Source organism: Maylandia zebra, linkage group LG14 (genome assembly GCF_041146795.1).
Source record: "Maylandia zebra isolate NMK-2024a linkage group LG14, Mzebra_GT3a, whole genome shotgun sequence".
In the NCBI taxonomy this organism is placed as follows: Eukaryota; Metazoa; Chordata; class Actinopteri; order Cichliformes; family Cichlidae; genus Maylandia; species Maylandia zebra.
In genome coordinates, this window is record NC_135180.1 from 27,358,390 (window position 1) to 27,385,984 (window position 27,595).

The 27,595-nt window shown below is 43.2% G+C and overlaps 1 protein-coding gene across 5 annotated transcripts; it reads left to right on the plus strand.

The window, feature by feature from the left end:
• The first annotated feature begins 533 nt into the window (after window positions 1-533).
• arhgap32a (Rho GTPase activating protein 32a) lies at window positions 534-27,187 on the plus strand. Of its 5 annotated transcripts, none has more exons than XM_014408858.3 (22): window positions 534-965; window positions 7,307-7,420; window positions 8,360-8,465; window positions 10,519-10,610; window positions 10,877-10,961; window positions 13,763-13,849; window positions 13,943-14,080; window positions 14,187-14,279; window positions 14,833-14,955; window positions 15,138-15,215; window positions 16,485-16,566; window positions 16,699-16,848; window positions 18,779-18,881; window positions 19,651-19,795; window positions 20,193-20,275; window positions 20,640-20,747; window positions 20,876-21,021; window positions 21,127-21,340; window positions 22,449-22,597; window positions 22,769-22,843; window positions 22,974-23,651; window positions 23,782-23,990. In XM_014408858.3, the coding sequence occupies exons 2-22, from the start codon at window positions 7,332-7,334 to the stop codon at window positions 23,847-23,849; spliced, it is 2,892 nt and encodes a 963-aa protein (XP_014264344.1). In that variant the 5' UTR covers window positions 534-965; window positions 7,307-7,331; the 3' UTR covers window positions 23,850-23,990. The 5 variants fall into 5 exon arrangements, with proteins under 5 accessions (XP_014264344.1, XP_004558191.1, XP_004558188.3 ...); XM_004558134.3 differs by having other exon boundaries at window positions 23,807-23,968; XM_004558131.3 differs by having other exon boundaries at window positions 536-965; window positions 23,832-27,187.
• Window positions 27,188-27,595: the final 408 nt, after the last annotated feature.

The window sequence follows — 27,595 nt, forward strand, 5'->3', positions numbered from 1 at the left end:
TCGTTCAAGCTGCTGAAAAGGAAGGACTTGAATAATTTGTATGGTATCCTAACTAGTTACCAGGCAGTAGATTTATAATCAAAATTAATTTCCACATTTTGTCCATCTCCATCATATGCTAGCTACTTTTGGAAGAAAAATAAATAAAGAGAGAGCACAAACTGTTCACAGTATATTATGATGTTATTCAATGGTGCCAAAAATGGCTGTGCATGAAAATAGAAGCTTCTGTTAAAAAGATGGATTAGATCCTATCAATTATGCTAGCTGTATAATCGATTTTCAAAATTACAGTAGGCCAGAAATTTTAGTACAGGTTTGCAAGGACCATAAAAGGTCATCAAAAGGTCCCAGTGCTCCCACAGCCTAAAACAGAAGAGCTGAATTTCACATTACCTCCTTCAGTGGACAAGCACAATAGATGCTGTATTAGGATGAGTGACTTGCACACCAGGTTTCACTCCTCTCTGTTACCACCCACCTATTTTACAGGGTTATGTAATTCCTTACTGAGCATTACCTAATGCAGCACAACTTGCCAGACGGGGCTCTTCGGACTGGTGAATATTTCTCCAACAAGCGCTTGCGATACCCTCATGCCTGCCTCATATGTGGGTCCTTGACTTTGAAAGGTCTGGGAAGCCCTGAGGCTAAAACATCCTAGGCGCGGGCACGAGGTCAGTTCAGCAGCGCGCGCTCCCGGCACCGAGTGTGCAGATTTCCCAGCCTTTCAGTCAGTCCGGTCGCGGCTCCCGGAAAGACTCCCACACTGCCTCAGCGATGCCGCACCCGGTCAACGGTTTTCTCCGCAAAACGTCTACCTCAGATGATCAGCCGTAGCCCGAGTGTGAGTCCGAGCCGCGCATTTCTGCAGTGCGATGCTGACAACATGTTTCCTCGTCGAGGAGCCCTGCGCTGTGCAGCATAGAGGAGGCAGCAGAGTGGAGCAGCGGGTACAGTTACAGGTAGGCTGCTGTTTGAGCAGGGATCGTAACTGGCTGTGCAGACATAACCACACCGGGTTTAATGTGCTGTCAACCGCCGAAGGTGTGACCATCGCGCGTATTTTAGATCCCCCCCCCACCAAGCTGATGTGATTCTTTACATTAGAGTTGACTAATGATCGTGTGTTTATGTGTGCGCGTGTGTTACGCACGCAGCTGACCGCTGATCTGTCAGGCCCAACAGGTCAGAGTACACAGGCTGTAAAGTTTTCCCAGTGGATCCCAGGAGTCGGTTTACGGGACTGCAATATGCGCATGATTGCATCACAGGGAATTAAAACTGACTTTGTCTGTCAAGAGGATTTCGTTGCTGGTGTGTGTCTGTGAATCACTGTTGTGCAGTGCGTGGACACAGTGTAACCAAGACCCGTGTTACTGCAACAGTGCAACACTTGCCCTGCAATAAGTGTTGTGACACCTGCACTTCCTGTATTCGAATTTCTGCCATGTGTTTATTTATTAGTTAGAAAGATCTTTAGTGTTTGAAAGCTAAGAATTGTATTGTAATTTGTGAGGCTGTGTTCATTATGTAAGATATGGCAAGTGTGGTGGAGGCTTGAGTATAAAATAGCTGTAGAGTAGAAACATTAGTCATATTCTATGGTAATGTGTATTTTGTGTAATGTGGTCCAGTCGACTGTACAGTACAGCCTTATAAATGCATTTCCACAGAGCTGAGTCAAAACCTCCCTGACAGCTGAACATGAGCTTTACAAAGTTTGTAGCTGTTGCAGGGATTGCTGTATTAGATTGCACTAGATTGTAAAGGGAGCTGGGATCTTGTCCTCTGGCATTCCTGCATTTTTTCTTTTTTTGTCTTACACAGTAAAATGGTAAAATGTCTTTTTTTTAGACAAAGTAAACACTCGTGCTTATACTGGAAAGACCTTCATCTTACTGTAAGGGTTAGACTGTCATCCAGAGTGACAGATCAGCTTGTTGATTAAATATTTGGCTCTGTTGCATACAACTTAATCGCCCTGCTGGTCACCCCGCTCTCTGCCTGGCACCGGGGATCACTGTAACTCTGGAGGTTGCGGGGCAAAGGCCAAGCTAAATTTAATCTCACTGTGGTTTGATTTCAAGGAGATTATAAGATCAAATGACCGCTCGCCACCACCATCTCCTCCTCCTCCCTCTATGAAGTGATTTGAGCCCAAGCTTCAGTAACTACAGTTGATTTTTTATTATTTTTTTTAAACGGCATTATCAGAGAGCAGTGCCTCACCTGCTGTCTCAGTCCTGCCGTGCAGAGAAGCAACAAATAGACTTTCTGGTGATGTGTCGGAGCTTCTGGCCAAAGGTTCCTCTGAGGCATCATTTGCCTCCTTGTGCTTACCTCATCCTCAGTCTGGAGGAGCATCAAGTCACGATGGACGGGAGAGCGGTTACCATGGTAACCACAGGGCTTTCTCCTCTGCGTCTCTTGCCTGTGTTGACTGCAATCCAGAGCTCAGAATGAGAGCATGAAACCAAGTTTCCTCCATCGGCCAGCCACTTGCCTTTTGGGGGGTTCTGCAGAAAAAATAAAAGAATTTTATTAAAAGTGCAGTTTAAGCTGATACAGTCGGTATTTAATAAACTTCACAGATACCATGGCCATGTGTATGTGAAAGGGTCACATACCCAGAGACAGTTATCACTATAGACCGTATATAAGAAATGGGCATCGTATTTGGGTCTGAAAAGTAGAACCAGTGCTCAAGGGCCTTAAACCTGCTTTCTTTCTAATAGCAACTATTGGCAACTATGATATAGTCATCTTGTTTTTCCATTCATGACCTCAGTAAACACTTTGCGAATATATTTATTGTCCCAGTCACCAGTTCCAAGTCTTATTGAATCCAACACGAAGTTCATTTTGGTAATCATAGTTCCATGTAAAGTAAATAGTTTATAAAGCAGAGTATCTGATTGGCTGTCATGTGATTTAAAGTCACAAGTTTATGAGTGTGCCGTGCCCTCTCTCCTTATTCGGATTCACCCCTCACATGTGAAATGTAGTTTTAAAGGACCCTGATGTTGACGGGCAAAATGCTCCGCTCACAGATGAGTGGGTGGTGTCATGGTGACTCCTCCTCCCCATCTATGATTATCATCACACTTTGTTGTGTACCTCAGCTTCTCGGATAATTTCAGCTTTTTTCTAGCTCATTTTGGGTTTCTGACCTGCCATCTTTACTATTTTGGCTCATTCTAACCACAACAGGCCTGCAAACCTGCTTCACACAGCCCAGCTAACACTGAAATACAGACACCCAAATGTGGTGAAAACAGCAGGACAGAGTGTAGCAGATTTACACTTATCATGTAGCCAGAAGTATTTATTTAGGCAACTTCCAACAATGTGTGTTTTATCATCTGGCCAGTAAGGGATCAAATTTAAAAAGTAAAAATCAAACATTCTGCAAGCTAGCAGTGATAATTACAATGCAGCCTTATTGTTACTCTTTTTGCTCTTTCAGTAGACTTCTGCTAATTCCATAATGAAGGTGTGATTACGTCATATTACACTGTTTACTGTAGGTCCACAGAATGGGAGCGATTTTTGCATTAATATGTGTCAGTTAAATTCAATTTTTACAGAGAAAGGTAAAAAGACATTTTCATATTCCCTCTCCTTCTTCTTAGCTTCCTTCCTTCCTTGGCTTGCCTTCCTGCCTCCTCTCATATGTGATAAAGTATCTGTGACTCACTTAGACACATCTGCTGTGTGTTTGTAGCTACAAATATACAGGCAGTCATTCTTCTTGTCAGCACACATGCTGATAGCAGTTTCATAAAAAGTGTGCACGACTGTGTAGGCTGCCCTGTTTTTCCTTAAAATGCCATCTAGGCCATCAGATACCGGGGTGACATCCTTTTACACTCTCTGTTGCAGTCTCCTGACATCAGAGCAGCACTACTTTTTTTCTTTTTTTTAAGTGACAGGTAGAGGGTTTCTTTATTTGTACATCTGGATTAGGTTTGCTTAACACATTGAAAATGACTGATGGAGATGTGGTGGAAAGATGATTTCTGCTTGACGTACAGCAGCTCTGCAGTTTTAGTTACATGGGTTTGATGCCTGGTTTGGCGGGATGGTGTTTTTCTCACCTGTACGGCTGCATCAATATGTGCTACCTGTTTCATTGCCAAGATCAACTAGAGTAATGACTTTTTTTTACAGATGTGACAGCTTTATCTTTTTATAGCTCAAGCTATTTGGGGCAATTCCAAAATAGTCCTCCTGTTTTTTCCTCCATGTGTTGTGATTTTCATGATGCTGAGAGGTGTTTGGTATAGCCCTCAATCATATGTTGCTGTCGGCTATCTTCAGCTCATCCCCCACAAGTTGTCAGGCTTCTGTTTCTGTCAGGCAGCTTTAAAGCACACAGCTAGCCTGCGTCCTCTGCAGTGTACAGTACAGCATGTTCCTATGCTTGATTCACTGTCTTATGCGGTGCCATCAGCAAGGTCAGGTATTGTACCATGTAGCACACTTTTTTTTTTAAATCATGGAATGCACGATAAAGGAAATATTGTAAACAATGAAGAGATAATGCTTGGATCTTTTTGTGTTAACCTAGATTTTTAAGCTGTAAATAGAGGCACTAATTTTATTACATGTGCCTCTAGAGCCACATTAATTGGCAGCATACTGTCTTCACTTCTATATGACTTTCCAAAAAACATTCCCTCCGGTGACCCTTATGAAGCAGTGCTTGATGCAACACTTCTAAACAATAAATTAGTTTGCTGCTTGCTTGTATAGTACGTTGGCTCTCCTTTGGCAAGGTTACAGTGTCTATTAGAGAGGAGATGCAGTATGAGATGTGGATGAATTGGAGTCTGATCTGGCCCATATTCCTGTCTGCCTGCTCACATTCTGCTGAGTCAGGAGGCTTTGTAGAAGGCCGTCAACAGCAACTCAGTGAGGCTCTGGGCCAGAGGGGCTGGTGGGAAACTGCTACTACAGCAGCAGTTAGTTGGGGCTGACGAATCTACTTGTTACTCCAAACATTTCTGTGCTGATTAGCAGAGCTGCTTAGGGATGGTAAAACTGCCTTAGAGTTAAATGGAGGGATTTTTAGTGCTGGAGATGAACCTCAGAGGCGTGAAAAGAGGCTTGTTTTTTCCACCCACACGCCCTTTTAACATGCACTGTTTCACAATGCACACCCACATTGGTTAGAAGCTAGTTATGGGAAGATTGTGGTGCCGAGTTTGCTTAATCAGGGCATTTCTTCTGTTTGTTTACAGTACATAAGGAGGTCAGTAGTGATACTGGATTCCATTAGACAGTAAGATAGATCAGGGCCATATTGGTATGAGCCTTTCCAAATATGATGATTCTTACGCATTCTTACACTTAAAACTTTTTAAATTTGAGTTTTGGAGTGTGAAGTTGGCATGTTCTCCTCATGTCTGTGTGGGTTCTCTCCTGGTACTCCAGCTTCCTCCCACAGTCCAAAGACATACAGTTGGTGGGATTAGGTTAACTGGTTATTCTAAGTTGCCTGTAGGATTGAATGTGAGCATGAATGGTCGTCTGTTTCCTGTGTTGGTCCTCCGACAGCCTGGCGACCTGTCCAGGGTGTACCCCCCTTCTCGCCCTGTGGTAACTGGGATAGGCTACAGACCGTGACTTGGAGCCAAGCCGAGCACATAAGAAATAACCCCAGACCAAAATTGCACCTGGACAGCACCAGTATGAACCTTATTTAGTTGTCTGTGACTTGCAACAGAGTGAAGGTCAGTACAGGGTATACTCTATGACCTCCCAATGTGAGGTGGTGCTTTGATAGGGATAAGAAAGAAAGAAGAAAGTGTTCTTTATTGATCCCCGTGGGGAAATTCCTCTCTGCATTTAACCCATTCACTCAGTGAAGCAGTGGGCAGCCATTGGGCGCCCGGGGAGCAGTGTGTAGGGACGGTACCTTGCTCAGGGGTACCTCAGGGTGGCTGTTCAGAGGAATCGACCCCCCGACCTTCCGATCATGGGGCCACCGCTCTACCTACTGAGCTATCCCTGCCCCTAGATAACTAGAAGTAGATAATGGATGAAGTCCATATTAAGACGATAGCATTACACAGTTGCTGCAAATTTGTTGGCTGCACATCCATGATGTGAACGTCCCATTCCACCATAGATGCTCTATTTGATTGTGCAGTATACTCATTGTCATTTTAAAGGAATCAGCAATCAGAGGATCAGTACACTGTGGTCACAAATGGATGGACATGGTCAGCAACAATATTCATGTAAGCTGTAGCATTTCTAATCATGCCAGTTAACACTAAGGAGCCCCAAGTCTGTCAGGAAAAACCTCCCACACCTTTATGACACTAGCCTCAGTTTCCTGTTCTTAGGTGACTGGAGTCACACCTGGCGTGGTTTTCAGCAGCTGTAGCCCATCTGCTTCAAGGTTCAACATGTTGTCCATTCAGAGATGCTTTTTTACATAGCTTGGTTGTAATGATTGATTATTTGAGTTACTATTACCTTCCCATCAGTGTGAACTATTTTGGCCATTCTCCTCTGATGTACGAAGTCATTTTTAACCAGAGTACTGTGCTCACTGTACATTTTCTCAGTTATGGACCATCTCTGTAAACCTTACAGATGATTTTGTTGGAAAATCCCAGTGGATCAGCAGTTTCTGAAATACTCAGACCACCAACAACAATGCCATATTCAAAGTGATTTGAATCATCTCTATTAACAATTTGGATGCTCAGTTTAAACTTAAGCAGGTTGTTCTGAACATTTCTACGTGCCAAAATTTATTGAGTTGTTGCCATGTGATTAGCTGATAAGATATTTGCATTTACTAGCAGCTTAACAGTTGCACCAAACAAAATAGCCAGTGAGTGGATATCTATGAGCAAAGATAATGATGCTAAGTGAACTAATTTTATCCCGGGGCTCATACTGAAACTGCCATGACAGCCTTGACATTTTCTTGAAGGTGGATGTTTTCTCCAGCTAACTCCTGTCAGTGCAAAAATGATAAAAAAAAAAAAAGGAAGAAAGAAAGAAAAGAAGCTGATATTCTCATGAAATCCTCTCATGAATGTGCCGTCTGACATTCTTTATATCCCTGAAGCAGCTCCTGGCACTGTAGCATGATGTCATCGCAGATTACAGTCTGGGCTATGTGAATTGTAGCCTTGAGAGTCGCGCACGCTGCAGCCTCAAGTGTGTTAACGTCTGGCGGCTTCATAGGATCGGACTCCTTCTCCCATGCTCTACTCTTACGCTCACCCACCCACTCTGGCTTTGTCTCCCTCCCTCTCCTCCCACTCACGTTTCTCTACAGCGGACAGTTGCAGAAAAGCAGCATCATGGAGGCTGGATGCGTGGTTGCCGCGGTGATTGAGAATGCTGCCTCAGGACCCGAGGGAGAACCAGGAAGTAGTGACGTCCTTGAGAGGTGAGTTGCTCTGTTTTTTTTCTCACATCATGTCAGCTGATGTGAATCATGTAAAAACATAAAAATGTGTGGAGACAGACGTGTGCGTGCGTAGCTCTAACTATCATGTGCTTGTGTGCTCATTTACATGCGTTTTTGCATTTGAGATGCTGCATGAAGGAAAGTAAGAGCAGGACAGCGTTAAGGCTAAAACATGACCCTGTCCCCAGAGAGAGAGACAGACAGACTGTCTCTGTTTCAAGCTTCATCATGTCCAGACTTTACCATATCTCTTCTTCTCTTATGCAATTCACTGTATCCCTGTGGATCACATAAATTACACTGTGTGTCTGTGTTCCTGGCCTGGAGTCCTGATCTCATCATGCTGAATTACGCTGACAAAACCGTGCTCTGTCTCTCTCCTGGCTTTGTTGCTCATAAAAGTTGAGCTGAATGGAACCTCACCCTGCCCTCTTCAATACACTGAGTCACATTTCAAGTGACGGTTTTGTGAAGCAGTCCCTTGTGGGTGAATTGTCTTTATGGCTCACTGAATAGTCAACCTTGGCTTTCCTAAGGGCATCCAACAGACCCCAAATGTGCTACAGTTTGTTTTGTTTTGCTTTCAGATTAATCTGGATCACGGACATTTGTGCAACATATGTTTCCACCTTGACCTGATTGGATTAAACTAGTATTTTCACATATTTCCCAGTTATCATATGTGATGCAATTTAAACCTTGCAGTGCTTGTACAACATGTTTTCTGGGCCATGCTGTTGCAATGTCAGGATTTGAGACCAAGCCACACTTTATGAATTCCTCCTCACTTGCTCCCTCTGGTGTATTTTTAAAAAAAAAAGTGACAAGCCTTATTTTAAAGTCTCCGTGGCACAGCAGTTGATACTGTGACATGTTATCTGTCTTTTATTTAAATTCCTGGCCTGTGTCTTCCTGTAGTGACGTGTTACCGTCTACCGAGCTGGACAAAGACGATGCCTTACCTCAAGCCACTAACAGTAATCCTCTAGAGGAGAAACAACCACAGGAGACATCCACTGTCATGGTACACGCCTACACACACACACACACACACACACACACACACACACACACACACACACACACACACGCCTCTGACTCATCACTTATACAAGAAAACACATAAACACCAGCAGAGATGGATGTCTCCCTTCTTCCATGAGGCTGCACTGGTTCTGGAGGTTATTCACAGCATCTTGTCACCGAGGTCATATGGCGGACATGTGAAAGTCAGCTGTTATGTAAATTTGCATTTAAGGATATCTCACCAGAGACTGAGATGACATGCTTGATAGCAGCTGAGGTAAAGGTGTGATGACGGTGTCATGCCACAGACACATGATGTCATCTTTTCTCTCTGTTTGTCTTCTTTATCTATCTGAAGGGGGATTTTAAGATGTAAAATTGGTGAATTTTGTTTGTTAATTACCATCTGTCTGTTTCTATCTCTCTCTATCCATATTAATCTCTCTTAACTCTGATATCTGCACATGAATATGCAGAATCTGTTAGCAAGGGACTTGCTAGATTCTTGTTCCTGGAAGCGTTCTGGTTTCTGCTTAAAGCAGTATTAACCATTTACATCTGGTCAATGTTAGACTGCAAGCAGGGAAACAGTCCTGTGAAGAGCAAAGGTGGGTGGCTGTGGGGTAGTGTCATTACCGTGGGACAGCATGTATCTTGTGCCAATACTTCCTGTTTGATTAACCGAACATAGATGCATTTTAAAATGCAATTTAAAAAAAAAACAAAAAACTACTGACTGTATGATTATTATTTCTTATTTGCTTTTTAAAAATGTATCTACATTCTTAAACAATAACGACTACAAAAAACAGGAAGTCCTGGCACCAGATACCCGTTGTCTCATGGTTACCTCCTGAGGGATTATTAGGCAAAATGGTCATGTGCATTTTTTTTTTTAATGTATACTGTATTTAAAAAAAAAAAAAAAAAAATTCCAAGTTTGCATTTTGATTTTCAAGCTATGTACACGTGGAGTGGGTGGAGACAAGTGTGACGGAAGGATAGTGGCAAGAGTGTTAGGGGAAGTTTGCTCAGTGGTAGAGAAACCTGCTATAATACATGTTTGGAGACGGTGGCACTTACCAAAAGTCAGGAGGCCAAGGTGGAGGTTGCAGAGTTGGCAGGATTAGAAATGAGTACATCACAGGGACGGCTCAAAGTTAGAGAGGCAAGGCTGAAATAGTTTGGACATGTGCAGAGGAGAGATGGTGGATATATTAGACAAAGAAAGTGGATTATAGAGCTGCCAGACAGGAGGAAAAGAGGAAGACTGCAGAGAAGATTCATGGATGTAGTGAAGGAGGGCATGCAGAGGGTTGGTGTGACAGAAGAGGATGCTAGGGATGATCTGCTGTGTCGACCCCTAAAGGGAACAGCTTAAAGAAGAACAAGATTACAGCTTATACTGCATTCATGCGTTCACTATTGAAAACTTGATTTCTAACTGGAAAAATTCCAATGAACTCTGCCTCAAAGTGAGCAAGTTTGCTGCACCAGTTTTCTGAGTTGTTGACATCATGGTGGTATGAAATATGCTGAATAAAGTACATTTTTGGTTCAAAGTAATGAACTTGATAACATCTGACTTGATAACAAGTCAGATAAAGCAGTATTTGTTCATTATGTACTAGAATATATATCTGTCCATTCATGTGCATGGCTTTCTAGCTCTATGGAGCACAATAACAACGTAGTACAGTAACAGAATCCATGGAAAGAAAAGGCCTAATGCTTACAGGAATTGCTAATATTAGTGTAAATGACATTTCAACAAAACATGAACACATATATGATAACACAGTTATAGGATAGCAAAGAATGCAATACACCACAGCATATAGTAATATAACATATTAGCCTTGCATACTATGCTGTAGCATAAAACTTATTGTACTGCTTAGAGTCACTCCTTTAGTGTGTAGCACTTCAGTTGTAGCACCTTCACTCTTTCATGTGATCGACATCATTACTGTGGTCACTGCAAATGGTTCTCCATCAGCTGTCCCGTGACTGACTGACATTTATCGAAGGGTGCTGTCTCCGTTTGGCAGGCAAGGAGCGATGACATCACAGAGCACCCGGCTGAGCCCATCCTGCGTTCCTGCGTCAGCACAGCCAGCATGAAGGTCAAGAACATGAAGAAGTAGGTGTTCCTGGAGACAGTGTTGCTGCTATTATAGGCAGTAAACCAGGCCTCTTATTCAGGCCACTGAAATGAGGACCTATAAAATGACGGGTGTGACACAGACAGATAAGTGAGTCTGTTATCATGTGCAGACCTAACCTCACCCTTCTTCTTCTTCTTCTTCTTTTATGCCAATAAACTTTGCTCTTCTCTTTTTCAGTGTTTTAAATACTGATAAGTTGCTGCGTTTGCTATATTTTTTTGTTTTTGTTTTTGTTTTTCAGGCTGACTTTTCCCAGAGGTCACTTTCCCAGATTGGCAGAGTGTGCCCATTTCCACTATGAGACAGTTGATTTTGGCAATGTTCAGGTGAGACCTGAAAATACTTACACCGTGACTTCAGCAGCAGAGTTTCTATGTTTAGTAATTGTGTCTTTGGCTCGAGTTCAGCGGCCGTTTTAGTGAATTGCTCCAGAAAGGAATCATTCTTTAAACGCAGCGTGGCAGCTGAATCGATAACCTTGTTTGCCTTTCCTGGACAGTTACTGCTCTATCCTTCTTTCTCCTTAAATGTCACAATAGAGCAAATAGTCTATTCTATCCAGGAATTGTAGGATTTTGTATGAGACAAATTTAAAATCTCAGTCTGATAAATCACATGTTACGTGTGTGAGTGTGGCTGCAGTTATAGTTGATGCAGGGGAAGAGTTAACCTAAAAGCACAGACTAAACCTTAAATCCGGCTTCATAACACAGGCCTCTGAAGTCAGTGATTGGGATTCCTTTCCTTTAACCACGTAATAAATTATTTGGACATATAGATAATTTTCTAGGTTTAAGAAAGACTTTGTTCACTGCAGTGATAATAAGAAGCCGTGAAGCCTTAGTGGCTGCTCATCCATGTGTGGAAGTGATTGTTAGTCGCCTGGTTAACCTCGGTGTAGTGCAGGTTGCTTGCCAGCAGAGTGCGTCAGTCACCTCTGATACAGGCTGCTCCAACTACAGGCTGCCAGTGTCAGCTTTAGGCTGCCAGAGCAGTGTATGCATGTATGCACACATACTTTAAGGCTGAATCCCTACATCTAGTATTAGTCAGCTACAGTGTAACAGGCTGGACGGGACTTCGATTCTTGGATGCTCTGACTCTGTTGCGCATCCTCTTGTGGTTGCCATGATTGTGATGGATGCATCAGCAGCGTGGAGGGAAGTGGAAGCAGCACAGTTCCAGTGACCTTGGAAAGCACCACAAGGAGACAAAAGGCAGAGTCAAGCTGAAATAGAAATTTGGGTGTGTGGAGACATTGCTGTGGGGTGTATTGCACGCCACAATGCAACGTGATGAATCCTCGACTTAATCTGAAAGATTAGTCTTTGTCCCGTGATGCATTTCTCATGTCTCTTCATCCACATAGTGCAGCAGCCAGGCGCTGATCAAGTCTCATATATCATGATTGCAGAATAGCACAAGGACAGCAGACTGCCTCTGTCTGCAGCCTGCCTGATTGATCCCTCTCCAGATTAGCTGCAGTCTCGCCTTGAGAGCGCAGTGAAGGAGAATTGTTTTGAAATGACAAAGGGTCATCTTTGTGTCTTGTGCCTTTGTATGATGGATGAGCTTGTGTATCTGTGTGTGCCGGCTGAGCCCATTTTACTGGCAAACCCCCTTTTGTTGCCGGAGAAAGGAAAGAGGGTTAAGAAAGAGAGAGAGAGACCGAGGGAGAGCGAGAGGAGGAGGGTGATGGAGACCGAGCGCAGGAGAGGGAGGAGGGGGAAGAGATCGAAAAAGGGATGCAGGAAGGGGGGTAACGCACACACACACACATATATACACACATACACACACACACACAGTTGGGAGCATCCTCTTTTCATATATTCTGCTTTTAGAACAGAGCATGAGCGCGCGATGATCCAAAGCACTGGAAATGAGCTTTTTGGGTAAAACGGCAGGGGACGGCAAATAGGCGAGCTGCGTTTGAGCCGCTGCTCTGAGCTAAGATTTGGCTTGTTGGAGGAGCTTGCTGAGGTCCAGGACTGCGGCTGCACACAAAGAGAGAGCCACCTCCTCCAGCTGCGGGGAATATGTGAGATGCCTTAGTGGCAGGTAACATAACCATGCGTTGACTATATATTCATCTGAGCTTCTGATGGTTGATATTCGTGAGGAAATAATGTCACGCTTGTGCATTAGCATGCTCTAGTTTGAAGAGAGGAGCCTCTGAGGTGTGAGCGTCACGGAAGAAGTGATGCTCAAGCATGCCTTCGGTGAAAACTTTGAGATTTTTGCTGTTTTATTTTTATTCAAATCTTTTAAATTGAAACCTACTTTTTTGTCTGTGATTCAGTCCATAATCCTTCTCATCATAATCTCTTTGGCTCGTTGACCCGTCCGTACCTAATTTAGCTGTTTGGTCGGGACTAGTATTTCAGATTCTCACAGTGTACAAGAGCTCTTCCATCATGAATTATTTAGATACAAATTTCTCAGACTGCGTTCGTTGTCACTGTGGTTTGCTGTATTACTGCTGAGCAGTAACTGGGTCGCTGCGTGTTGTATAACAGTGTATCTGGATGAGTTGCTAACAGATATAAATAACCAGAACTTCCCTTGGCTTCGAGGCCTTTGAAGTCGCTGCTACAGTAATGTCTATCAACAAATTCCCAAACTACAGTGAAGCTTTGATCGTTTCAGTTTTGGGGCATATTAAAAATTAGTGAGGAGGAAGAGAAAAAGAAATATTCTTTAAATCTACACCACCTCCAAGTTCTGAAATCCTAACAGCTGATCTATTATACATTTCATACTGCAGGATTTATAGTGAAGTGCTGCTGGCAGATGATATATATCCTCCTTATCCGCCAAATAACTTAACCACGAAGGCTGTCAGTCACATTTAAAGATCATTTGTCGGAATTCCTTTTTTACAAAATCTTCACATCCTCCTATATTAATGCATTATTTGCCCACAGTGCCTTGGTGCTTGATTTTCATCACACTTTTTCACTCCACTGTTCAGCGTAAAAGTGGTTTTACTATTTCATGCAGAAATGGGTCCTTACATGAAGTTCTCCTTGTATACCAGGTCATATACAGAGAGGTTGTTGTATTAAACTGATCAATTATTTAGCACGACAGCCTTCTCAGCGTTAGCTTCTTTGTCTCTCTGTAGCTGGCCTTTGCAGAGGGGCAGAGTGAAGGACCAAAGGCTGGGCTGGACTCCAAGGAGCTGGTCTTTCTGGTCCAGATCACTTGCCAGGTAACATCACTTGCTACTTTTGTGAACGAGATTAGATCGCACGATGTCGTATATTTCTTTCCATTTCCATTTATCATTTGTTCGTCCTCTCAGGGTCGAAACTGGCTGGTGAAGAGGTCTTATGAAGACTTCCGGGTGCTGGACAAGCATCTGCACTTGTGTATATACGACCGTCGTTACTCCCAGCTCACTGAGCTGCCGCGATACGACACGCTGAAGGACACCGATGAGGTATCTATGTCCATAACGTATAAGATCACAGATTTGCCTGAAGTTATCTGTTTAATGTTACAGACAGTTTGTGTTTTACAAATCTTGATCATGTGCTTCCTTCCAGTCAGTAGCCACAATGTTGGCAACCTACCTGTCCCGCTTCTCTAACATCGCTGACAATAAGATCAACTGTGGTCCGGTATTAACATGGATGGAGGTATCTGACTATCTTTTTGGTGATTTTTGTTCTGACATTTTGCTTTTGTTGCAGAAAAACGTAAGTTTTTTATTTTAATCAAGAATTAGCACAATAGCACAACAGAATTTAGAGTGTCCTGGGCAAGACTGGTAGCATTAACCCTCCACATTTCTGATGGTGAGAGAAACCAGAGCTCCAAGATCATATCAACACAAGCATGAAAGAACTTGCGGTTGTCAGTGTATTTTGTGAAGTAGTGCGTCTCCTGTAGCTCATTCGCCTATAAAGATTACATTTAGCCTTAATGACGATTTTGGACATTGAGGGGTTATAAACATGCTTTAATAGTTTAATAGCTTATGCTACATGCTGTGCATTGTTCAGGCTCTGCTTTAACAGGGAACGACTGATATTAAGTCAAGTTGGAGGTAAAAAGAAAATATTTTTTTCCCTCTCTTCTGCTTCCTGTCTCTGTCACTTTTACTGCAGCGACAGAGCTCCCGTTCCCTGCTTCCTGTGCTTAAGAAAAACTGGGCTAACACGTCTCTGTTGTAACACTTTTTATTTTTAGATCGACAACAAGGGGAACCATCTGCTGGTGTCTGAAGAAGCTTCAATCAATGTCCCCGCCATCGCCGCTGCCCACGTCACCAAGCGGTACACAGCCCAGGCCACAGACGAGCTAACCTTTGAGGTACCAGCTATTATAAAACATCTATGAGAAACACACTCCCATTTGTTTAACTTGTTTTTTCTTCTTTAGCTAGATTTTATTTGACCGAGTGTTTAGCATATGCAGATTTCTGATTCCATCATGATTCCTTTTTAATGGACTCACCTGTGATCAGACTCATCATCACACGCTTTGTGATCCAGGTGGGGGACATTGTTTCAGTCATCGACATGCCGCCTAAAGAAGACACAGGCTGGTGGCGAGGGAAACATGGATTTCAGGTATAATAAATGCACAAATGTCCTCTTTCTACTGTATAATAATACAGGTAAAAACAGGTAATACCTTGAATTTAATTAAAGAGAACCAGAGGTGTCCCACTTTGCATCCCTGTTCTGTTTTACCTTTTAATATTTTTGAGTCATTCTATCATCATGGGTCTTCTGCTCGACTTTCTCTGGTTTCAAAAACATTTTGTGTCTGATCCAAAAAGATCTGAATAGTTTCTAAATGGTACTCTAGTTATAACTAAGCAAATAATGTTTTTAAAATATGTTTTGTGTATTTTAATTTTCGAGTCCTACTGCCCCGGAGCAGTCTGATAATCCAGATTAAGTTTAAAATATAGTCAGAGAGACATTAAAAATGCAACAATGTAGCATTTTCATATATATTCTGGCAGTTAGCGTGTGTCCTTGCTTGCCTGCAGCAGTTGTGGCTTTAGACTTACTGTTGGAATGGGGAGTTAAGGTCTTGGAGATACCGATCTCGGCATGAGGAAACGGCAATTTGGCCTCGCGACACTTATGACAGGAAAGTTAATTATTAATCCCTTTCTTATAACTGTTAATTATTTTGCTGTGTTTGATGTATAAAAACATTTCAGGCATTTTATTGTGGATACTTTATGAGATATTCATATTCAAATATAGTTTCAGATTTCAAAGTGTGAACGAAAAACACACTGGGAGTGGCTCAACAAACCAGAAATACAATGTATACAAAGTAATTAGCATATGAAGCCTAAATTTCACAGCAATCGTTATATCCTCAGACTTTGGACGCACAACATTTTTATGCAAATTGGAGATGGGAGAGCAGAAAATGTTTTTAAAAATTTGATGCTTTGAAATAAATGAACCGTTTACAATGTCCATACAAAGTCTGTGGATATATTTAATAATAGGTTTGGCCTGCAACTCCAGGATGCCTTACCAAAGTAATCAAATGTGTTGTTGTCCCTGCTAGAGTAGAAGTAGTTGCTGCCAACAGGAGCACGTTTTGCAATGAGGATCTAGACGCAACGAGACAGACTCACAGGTTTTGTGTCTGTTTGTCACAAACAATGCCAGCCACACTATTGCAGCTGATAGCTGAGGATTTAGCGTCTGAGGCAGCGTCTCATGCTTCCTGACCTATTTCTGCACCCTCGCCGTATAACAGTCTGCTCCAGCATAAAACACCCCCTCTGGTCCTTTTAACATTCAAGCGTATCACAGTTTCTGTCTCTCCCCTTTAGTCCTCTCAGTCTCTCTTCTCTCTTCTTCCAGGTTGGCTTCTTCCCCTGTGACTGTGTTGAGCTGATAAATGACAAGATTCCCCCCAGTGTTCAAAGCTCAGTGCCAAAGCCAGGTACTTTTCAGTGTGTGTGTGTGTGTGTGTCGGTGCGTGATGATTTATTTAAGACTTGCTTCCAGGATATGAGTCAGATTGATTTCACTCGCCTGTTATATGTATGTTGGTTGTGTGTTTCATCTTAATCAGTGTGTAAGAAGCATGGAAAGCTGGTAACGTTCCTGAGGTCTTTTATGAAGTCTCGACCGCCGCCGCAGAAGCTCAGGCAGCGCGGCATCCTCCGAGAGCGTGTGTTTGGCTGTGACCTGGGGGAACATCTCCACAACTCAGGACATGAGGGTAAAATGGATTTTTATTTCTCATTTTACAGTGAATCATTTTTACCTGCTGGCTGTTCACATTTCAGTGTAAACTGCTGGAAGGTAAGAACTAATCCCAAAGCAGGGATTACCTCGTGAATCTGTGGCTCTATAGATTTTTGTAGATTTGCCAAAACTGCTTTGTGTATTTTGGGTTTTTAGGCCTTCGGGTCAATAGGTAGACAATACTCATGTGACTTTCATCATGTGTATTATTTTAATTTCATACATTTCTTGCTAAATATTGTAGTAAAATCTGTTCTTCACGCTGGATAATGTAATTTCACCTGTGTTGTGACTCCTTACAATGAAGCGATGCCTACTTGTAACCTTTCCTCGTGGGAACACTTCAGCCAGTGAGTAATGATTCATAGAAAACAGCTGAAATAGGAAAAAATCCAGTTGTATTACAGTGTTTTTCCCTGTTGAAGGTGGGTGATGTATGTTTAAATGCTGCGTAAACACTTCACTCAAGAGTCTTAACAGCCTCAGGACTGTGTGTTTTGGATTCGCTCAAGATAAACCACAGTACCTTGTATTTACAGTGATGAATGAGCCTGTTATCCACTGCAACACATTGACTCAGTGAAATGTTTTTAATTGTTGCATAGCACAACGAGCCATGCTGTGGTACAGAGAAATACGATCCAGGTTTTCGGGCTTTGGCTGCACATGCAGTACTTTGTGGTATGATTGATTTTTGTCAGGGCGTCCCATTCAAAAATTGCTTTTGAAAGAACCGATCGAGGCATCAAAAATGTGTGCAAAATGTAACACAAGCAACGTGATATAGAAAACCTTCAACTTATAAAACACCTGAAGAAAGGATATTTTTAATGACGACTTTCAATTTGACACTAGCTATAAGCGTGTTTGAGTCTTTACTGCAAAGTAATCCATGTCTAAGGTGCGAAAATAGCAGATTATCACAAAAACACACTAAAAAAGCAGCTATTTAAATGTGACTATTGGAGTTGAAACAGAGAATGATGCGGAGATAAGCTGGACGTTTACCACTGTTACCTGCCCGTGGTCAGTGATGGCCAACCCAGTAAACAGACTGCAGTGGTTAGTAAAAGTCTTGGCTTGTAATAACATGTAGAGATGCACAGTACACCGAATCAAGACAAAACGGATGTTTTATTGTTACATCCGCCATTTTCTGTCACTTATCTGAGTCATTGGTCACAGGGCCAGCTGTCTAAGCAAATATGTTCAGGCCTCCCTCTCCCCAACCACCTCCCTAACTCATCCAATGGACCCTCTGGGGGAAGCTCATTTCTACCAGCAGGCTGTATGGAGTGCAGCTGTGCTGTAGCTGAAGCAAAAAAGGAGTTTATTGAGACCATGGTGCAAAACTTTTAGTAGACTTTGGGGCAATTGTGGCAAACCATCAGGTTTTCCAGGAGGGGAGAGCAGGGCTCTACTCACATTGTCTACAGTAAGTGTAGTGCACTGGAATAGTTAGATCCCAGTAGCACGGCTTCCACAGAAGAATCAGAGACTGGGGACCAGGGGGAAGACTTGCCCATCACTGATGGCCAGGCTCCTGGGGTGGATGAGATTCTTCTCGAATTTCTTAAGTAACCGGATGTTTCAGGGCTGTGTTAGTGGGCATGCTTTTGCAGCAAAGCACTGAACTTGAGGACAATGTCTCTGGACTGGCAGACTGTGGTAGTGGTTTCTCTTTTTAAGAAGGTGGACCGGAGAATGTGTTCCAGCTTCATGGGGATCACACTCTTCAGCCTCCTCTGTAAGATCTACGGCAGGCTGCTTGAGAGGAGAGTCCATTTGTTAATCAGAGGAACAATGAGTTTTGGGGTTTTTTATTCTTATGTGGTAATGCATAGACAACTTCAGATATCCTAAAGGAATGAAGCATGTCGCTGACCATCTTTTGTCTATTGCAGTGCCCCAGGTTGTTAAGAGTTGTGCAGACTTCATAGAGAAACATGGAGTGGTGGATGGGATCTACAGGCTCTCAGGGATCTCTTCCAACATTCAGAAACTGAGGTTTGTGCCTGTTTCGCACATGCTGCAAAATCGATATATAACCCTAAACAATTCCTGAGGATTCCCAGGAAGGACCAAATTCCAAAACTGGCATCTACCTTCTAAAATATTCCCTCTAGTCTGAGTTCCCTCTGGGGTTTCAGTGTCTTTTTTTTTCTTCTTTTTGCTTATTTTCTTTTTTCTTTCAAAAGCTTTTTTGGTGACTGAATTATGATAAGTAATTGGAAATATACTGAGATTCATTAAATATTATTTTCTTTTTGAGCTGCTTCTCTTGGAATCCATCAAACACAATTTGTTTCAAGCTGTGCAGCTCTGAACGGCTGTAATGGTCTTCTCATCTATTTTATGCTTGCCAGGAGGAATTTGTGAAACAATCCCCCATCAGTACATAAATTAGGCACAGAACCTGATGGTGTTTGACAGCCAATCAAAACGTCTTTTCTCACTTAAAACTGACTGACACCACATGAAATAGTCTTTCAACATTTATGAAAACACAGGAGATAAAAAAGCAGTCGACGCTTTTCTGATAATAATCAGCAAGTTTATTAATAGATTTCCTGCATTAGATGCAAGAATGAAGTTTTTTTTTAAACAAAGACACTGAAATAGTAATAATAATTATCATGTGGTAAATTAATGATTTCTGCCTCAAAAGGAGCTTATAGTCCTGTTTTTGTTGTTTGTTTTTCTCATATATTGACAGATGGGCAGTAGGATGACTCCCACACTGTTCTGCTTTCTCTTTATTTTGGTCTCCATGTAGGCATGAGTTTGACTCTGAACAGGTCCCAGACCTGAGCAGAGACGTCTACACACAGGATATCCACTCAGTGGGCTCTCTCTGCAAACTGTACTTCAGGGAGCTGCCCAACCCTCTTCTCACCTACCAGCTCTATGACAGATTCTCGGTAAGGACCACAGCACGGGTTTACACTGGGAATAGATATCAGAAAGGAAGCTGGTATTGCAACAGTGTCAAGTATTACAAGTAGGGCAAAAAAGCTGCGAGGAACCTATTTCTAGTTATTCAGTGTTGACAAAAGAACAGAGGAAATCATTTCAAAATTTCTGCTCATTTTGAAGTGCTGCTCAAAATGGGGTCAGTGCATCACGCTGAGCTTTCTAGGAACAGCGGGGGTTGTGCATGTTAAAACCCGAATAGCAGATTAAGCGAGACAAAACAGTGGCTGCTTTGAATATTTAAAAAAAGAGGGGGAAAACGAGAGCGGGGATGTTGAGGAAACTCCCTCGGCTGTGATTAACGGTCTCGAAGTCATGCGCGCTTTATCCTCTGTCTTTTTACAGGAGGCTGTGTCTGCAGCCACAGATGAGGAGAGGCTGGTCAAAATCCACAATGTCATCCAGCAGCTGCCTCCTCCACATTACAGGTCAGCTTTCAAGCTCGCTGCTGCTGCACCCTGGTGGTCTGAAGTAGAAATGGGATTTTGTAAACAGCATGTCGGACCCTGCTGAGAGCCTGATTTGGTTTGTGGAAGCCGTGAGATCCCGTTTTCCTACACAAGCCGATATCTCAGTTACAAAAATGTCTCTCATATTCACCAAACACAGCAATTGAAAGTTATTTTATTTAGCTTGAGATTTGAAAAACTGATCCTACCAGTTTCAAATCTTTTTATTGGTAATAGGAAGGATAACTGTGTTGGGTTTGAGCAGATACAATAAGCTAAAGTTGTCAATTTTAAAGTCTAAAAAGAAAAAAGCTTAGATTAAAAATTTACTTTTTTTCTGCAGGACACTGGAGTTCCTCATGAGGCACCTCTCCCAACTCGCCACCTTCAGCTCCATCACTAACATGCACACAAAAAACTTAGCTATCGTCTGGGCACCTAACCTCCTCAGGTGACTATCATAGCGTCACAGCATTAGCTTTGCTGTTTCATTCTAGCCTTTCTGTGACGGTGAACTGGGGCATGTCTCAGTGGTACAGAGCTGTGAAATGGGTTGCGCTGTGCTTTGCTGTGTTTCAGGTCCAGACAGATCGAGTCGGCCTGCTTTAGCGGCACGGCCGCGTTCATGGAGGTGCGTATCCAGTCGGTGGTGGTGGAATTCATCCTCAATAATACTGAGGCTCTCTTCAGCCCCAAACTTAATTCGATCATAAGGGAAAGGACTGGTAAGTGTTTTTTTTAAACTGTTTCCCAGTCAAGGATTATAAAAGTTCTTGTATACATTATATACCCTGTATGCATCTCTAACACACTGAACATTTCAACTTTAGGTAACAACACCTTATCCAGACCAAAGTCCCTGATGGTCTGCTCCCCATCCACTAAGTTACTGTCTATAGAGGAAGCTCAGGCTCGCACACAGGTACATCTGAGCTCCCCGGCCACCACCCCCTGCCTCACCCACAGTGACTACATCGAGGTCGGAGAGGGACCAGGAGCTCTCCTCGGCAAGTTCCACACAGTCATCGAGCTTCCGATAGAGAGGTTGGTATATGGCCGCCTTCTGTGATATATGTGAAGGAATCCTTCTGCTTCTCGAACCGCGACTCACGTGTTGTCACACCCGATCTGATCTGTTTATTGATAACAGTTAATGGATGAGCAGCATATTTGGCACTTAAGTAAAAGTCATTTACAAAGCAAAGCTGCAAACTTTATAACTAAATTATTCTTTAATTAGATGCCATGAGATGAATAATCGGCCAAAACAAGTATCTGAAAATGTCAAGTTCACTTTTGGAAATTTTGCATTTTCTCTCTTTTTTAATTTTTTTATTTTTTTTAGTCCAATCAGATGACTGATGAGCCATGATGAGGCATCCGTCATCTGTCAGTCCGTTTACAGTATTGGTCACAGTTTAATCGCACTTAACGATGATCACGTAATGGGTCTTCACTCAAGTTTTACAACAATTTGGCTGAATACAAATTGTAACACATAAAAAAAAAAAATGTGTGGATAAGGTCACTTACAAGGTGACCTTCATGCACACCACTTACAAATTCTTGCTCCTGATGGGCTGAAGAATCAGTTCAAACAATTTAGTCATTCAAGTCATTAACATGAGATCCTCCATGATAATAAACATGCTTGAACAACATGAAAAAAGCTGAAAAAACAAATGACAGGAGAGTTCGAACTTTCACTTTGCCACGTGTATCCTGTTAGATGGTGATGAACATGCTCCTATTGGTCATAATCGCTGAGTCAGTGCTCGTATTACTGGTCGGGGGTTTCCTATCATCATTGTGCTAATCCGGTCCACTCTATGACATGATGATCATGCTGTTTATGGCTGTGGCAGGATCCTCTTTGAGTTTTGAATGGATTTGAATTCTAATACGTTTGTGTACTACAGCCAATGATAAGAAAACCTTTCACTCTCTTCTCATACTTCACAATATCATGCAATTTGTGATTGATCGTGAGTCATCGCTAACACTCTGGTTGTAGACTAGATAATTAATCACATCATATAATGAAAAAATAGTAACTACTAATGTCTTGTTTTTGTTCACAGCAGTTATTTCTTCTTCTTGTACTTTTAGAAACAAGCGCCAGTATTGAAAATGATGCGTTTCTGTGTTGCAGCAGCAAGCGGCCTCCTGCTAAGGCTAAGAAGTCTCCAGTGGGGAACTGGCTCTCTTTTTTCCACCTGGGAAAATCCCATTCTGTGTCCAAACGTAAACTGAAGCGACACCCCAGTGAGCCTAACGAGATAAAGAGCATTGCACTGCCAGGTCAGCTCACTGCTGCTGTTGCGCAGCCAGAAAACATGCAGCTTCTGTACCCCAAATCTTTATTGCTTCTTTTTTTGCATTTTAATTTATCGCTTTCTTGTACTGATTGATGTATTTATTAGAGATGCTGATTAATTTATTAGGAATATTAATTTGATCAAATGTTTGCAGGGGGAAGAGGAGATAGTGGCACTTTGCGCTCTACCAAAAGTGAAGAATCTCTCACCTCTTTGCAAAATTTACAAGGTAATTAATGTTTAATATTGTCTATTTTTTACACTTCAAACATGCTGCCAGTGGTTTATAATATTTTTGTACAACATACTACTAAATAATCAGTATAAATATAATATGAGTATAATTTATTCCATCCCAGGGGAGCCTCCAAGTTACCGTCCTCTCAGACCTCGTTCAACTAGCGAGGCCATGTCTGCCGTCAGTAAAGACGACCTCCACAACGGCGGCAGTAAACGCGACCGCAAAACAAAACCGCCACACGAGAGTCATGCTGGTGCTGACCGTGTCAGTACTGCAGCAGGCATTTCACCTCCGCACCAGGAGGATGACCTCGACCTTTCTCCACCGGCTGCAGGCATCTCTATTTTAGACTTTGACCCCATGTCTTTTCAGTGCAGCCCACCTTCAGCAACCCCTGGACCACAACACGGTAAAGATACAAACAAGTGGAGGAAGAATGTTGGTTGTTCCAGTGAATCAGAGCTCATCTCTTCTCCTAACAACAACAACCTGGCCTGCCTACAGTCTCCAGACATTAGTCCAGTGCTCAGTAAAGGTGTGAGGAAGGTTAGCTACAAGCAGCTCTCCCCTAAACTCAGGAAGAAATCATTTAAGACGCAAGCAGATGTTCAGTCTGCATCCATGTCTCTGCCACCTCAGAAGGTTTCTTCTACCCCAGCGGATAACGGTGACGCTCCACTGGCAGATGGAAAAGGGCCCAAAGCGTCCTATCAACACTGCAGCCCACTCAGCACAGCGAGCCAGGCATCAGCTGTGACAGACCTCACTCAGTCTGCACAGAACATGTCCGATCCAGGTTAGTGCCATTGCTCTTTCACATTGCATACTTGATTTATACTGTAAAGTTAGCGGTTATTTAAATAAGAATGCCTTTCTTAGTTTCTTATGAAAGCTTTTGTGTCTTGTCCCATCATGTCTTACCATAGCTTTGTTTGTCCTGTCATACTGTAGCGTTGTTTGTCTTATCCCTCCCCAGGAACAGATAGACTTATGAGTTCAGTCTCTGTTCTCCCTCCTCACCCTCCCTTGACGAGTGCCGCACGCAAGTTGGCTCTGGCTCTGGCTGAAACTGCCCAAAAGGCCAGCAGTGGCTCCCAAAGAAGAAGCAATGTCCCTGTGCATCCGCTTCACAGACCGGAAGCATCTCACGTCCAGGACAGACCACCACGGCCCTCAGTCCTTGATCTCAAAGCATATCCCCAGGAGTACAGCGGCTCTAATGTCTCCCCTGCTTCCCAGTGGCAAACATCGGTGCACAGCCCTGCGGAGACCCACTGCTACTCTCATCCTCTTCATTTCCTGCCTCCGCACCTCTGCTCAGAGTCGCTACAGGTCACCGACGGACAGGAAAGCATGTGCAATTTCACTCCTAATGTCAGTCCGCTCGGGTCAGGGAGCTTGGATGAAGGCAGCGCTGAGAGGAGGGACTGCAGAGAGAAAAAAGAGCTTAGCGATGTCACGCAAACAGAGCACACCTATCAGAGTGTTGGAGTGTCAACACCCACTCAGCCCGTCTACTCGCCTCAGAGCCCATCGGCTTCTCCTGGATACGTCAACCCGGACTCGATAAACGTTTTTAATTTCCGCTCCGTTCTGGCAGAGACCTCCATGCCCGCATCCATCGAGGAGGTGTTTCCGCGTCCATTACAGCCCTCCTTAACGCATCATTACAGCCCAGAAGAGGAGACGCCGCTCGGCATGCTTGAGGATGTCTACAGTAATCAACATTATCATCATCATCATCATCATCATCACCGACCAGTTCAGGCAGCACGAATGCCTGCACCTCACTGCCCTCGGCCTGATGCTCTGCCGGTTCACCTTTCTGGGCCAAAAGGCTTGTACAGGCAGTCCTCCGAAGGCCGCTACAGCAGTTTAGGTTTAAGGCACCCTTTGTCACCTCAGTACAGACGATACCATAGAGATGAGCACCTTATCAGTGGCTGCCACAGGCAACAAGGCCAGTGGCAGAGGTCAGACGATAGAGTAGTCGGGCACCCGGCCATCCGGAGGGCTCGCTCCTTCCATGCCCCTCAGATTAGTCATTACGAGTTGGCAGAGACAGAAGTCCTGCCCCCTGACACCATGTTTTATGTCGAGCAGACAGCAGGCCAGGAAGCACCTTATCAGAGGCTGAATCAGACTGGTCTTCACCCTATGCGGCCGCAGTTTGAGAACACACACGCTGACTACCACTACAGTCCCTATTCAAATGTGAACCCTGCAGATGGCTCTCGCTATTACGCAGAGCCCTGCCGGCAAAGCGGCATCCGACACAGTAAGTCTTACACCGTGCGTTCAACAAGAGAAAGCGGACAATCAGATTACTACAACTACTCTCCTCAGCGCGTCCCCCCTGTGAACAGAGAGCTTTTCATAGAAAGCAGGGACACTGTTGTTTATGAGGCGAGAGATGCAGAAGTTTTTGAAAGACTCTTATATCAACCAGTCATGCAGGAGAGTAAATCCAGACATAAAAACACATATCCAGCTGCGTCTCCTTGCGAGAGTCCCATCTCGCTTGCTGACACAAGAAGTAGAGACATCGCACACACGAGAAGCAAGTCAGACCCTGGAAATGCCTGCCTCCTTTCCGCTGACAAGATGGAAAGACAAAATGTTATGCTTACATCCCCGACTTCCCAGAGGTCCCAACCGGTAGACCCCGAGGTCACCAGGCGGCAGCGCGTTCACCGCTCAAGCGCGGACTCGGGGCCTTCCAGGCGGATTCACATCAAAGAGCGTTCCTCTCAGCAGCCACCGCTTCGCAAAGTCCCCTCGCTCCCAGAAAGAGGCTGTCCTAACTTTAAGACCGTCGAGCACAACGACAGAAGCCATACGCGAGGTCACGACCAGGATCGATTAATGATGACCAACGCTGTCAACAGCTACTCTGGTATGGTGAAACCCAGCATCCTCAGGAGACCCGGGAGGTCGCAGAGCACCAGAGAAAACCGTCACTACTACCATTACCACGCCAAATCCCAAATGGATCCCGAACATCTGGGATCCTTTTCCAACAGAAGGACTCAGAGCACTAAAGTCAGGCCCACACAATATGACCACATGGAGGGGTATTACGCAGCACCCAAGCCTAAACCCACAAGATCCGTTAAAGCCGTGGCAGGATATCTGCCTGGCCAGGGCTGCATGTCGCCCCGCGGGCACAGACTGTTGTCCCAGGCTCTGGGTCATGAGGCTTTTTATCACGCTGCTCTGAGATCAGAAGCCGGGGTCTACGAGTGATTCTGACCACTGTTTTGTTTTTTTTGTTTTTTTTATCTGATTCCACATTGGGGCCAAAGGAGAACAGCACTTTATCCTCAGCCAGACCAACAGACTGTTGCTTTGAAAGTGTGTTTATTTTAACCTTCAGGAGCTGCTACAAAAAGTGTGAAGTGAGGCTGCTGCTGCTGGGGATCATACTGCCAGCGTTAGTGGTAGTTTCATATTTTCCCAGTGGCTTCCAGGGAAGCTAGAAGCCAACAAATGAATCGTATGCAGGCCTTGTATTAAATGAAAAGAGTGTAAACACTAAGACGCATGACGAGAAGAAAATGTGTTTAAAAAAGAAGAGATTTTATTTAATGTCTAAGCAACACAACAAGGGATGACAAGGTAAATTAACTGGTTTTATGAATATGATTTTAAAGTTTAGAATGTGTATAAAATAACAGTCATTTTAAACGTATATTTCTATAAATAACACATCTAACATGTGGCCAATGTACTGTACATTTGTTTTTTATTCTGGTCTGCTCAGACTTCAACAAGCACTTTTAAGGATAACTGTGTACGAAACACATTGTCTTAACGTGGTATACATGAAGCCTCTTGATATATAGCGTATCTATTTTTTTCTGTAAGAAGCAGCTTGCTCAGAATCTTTGTTTAAAATCCAAATTAGCACTTTTTGGGAGGGTCGGTAAAGCGGAAGATAACCTCATGCTTTCTAACTTTGCGCTTCTTTTTCTTTATCACACATTGTGTATTGCAAAATAACAATGAGTGCTATGATTTTTGATTTCGTATTTTCCTTTTCTTTCGTTAAGGTCGAACGCACCGCGGCAAAATATGCTCGAGATGTACATGCGAGTCAGCTCATGCGGTTCGGTGAAAGTGTATTTTGTGCGGCATCGTGCTTTGGTCGCGTAATGAAAGTTTCTTCGCTCTTCATGGGGAACTTTTAACAGTGTGGTGTTTTACATGTTTTATTCCTTTAAAGATGCTCTTTTAAATTCTTAATGTAGACGAGGATATTCTGTTAAGACATGTTAATTGAGTTATTTTAGTGAGAGTAAAGAAAAAAAATAAAGATATATTATCAATGATTACAGTGCGTCAAACTCTTATTTCGTGGATATATTTAGAGGACATGACTTAAGATACTGTATATGCATCTTTTTGCTTTACTTTACCTTCAACCCTTACTCATTAGTGTTAATGTCTAAAAATGGATGCTTAGTAACCAGAGATATTACTTTCTTCGTGCTATTTATCAATACATGGCACCTACATTACCCACAATGCAACAATAGGCCGCAGTGCTGTCGAAGAACACACTTTAATGGCTTTCATCTAAACTAATTAATTTCTAGGGGTCTCTACAGTGTTGGAAAAACAATTCTGCTTGCTACGAGATATGCCTTTTTGTAAATTTTTACCACTAATTGTTACCTTAAAAAATGCTTTTGAGGTCTAAATTGGCCTACGGTTCATACTTGGCACTTATGTTTTTGT

Excerpts from the sequence above, each read along its gene's own strand:
- arhgap32a (XM_004558131.3), top strand. The coding sequence starts at position 7,332 with ATGGAGGCTGGATGCGTGGTTGCCGCGGTGATTGAGAATGCTGCCTCA. Across the intron at positions 13,850-13,942 it reads TGGTCCAGATCACTTGCCAG|GGTCGAAACTGGCTGGTGAA; the intron begins GTAACATCACTT and ends TCGTCCTCTCAG. Across the intron at positions 21,341-22,448 it reads ATCGAGCTTCCGATAGAGAG|CAGCAAGCGGCCTCCTGCTA; the intron begins GTTGGTATATGG and ends TCTGTGTTGCAG.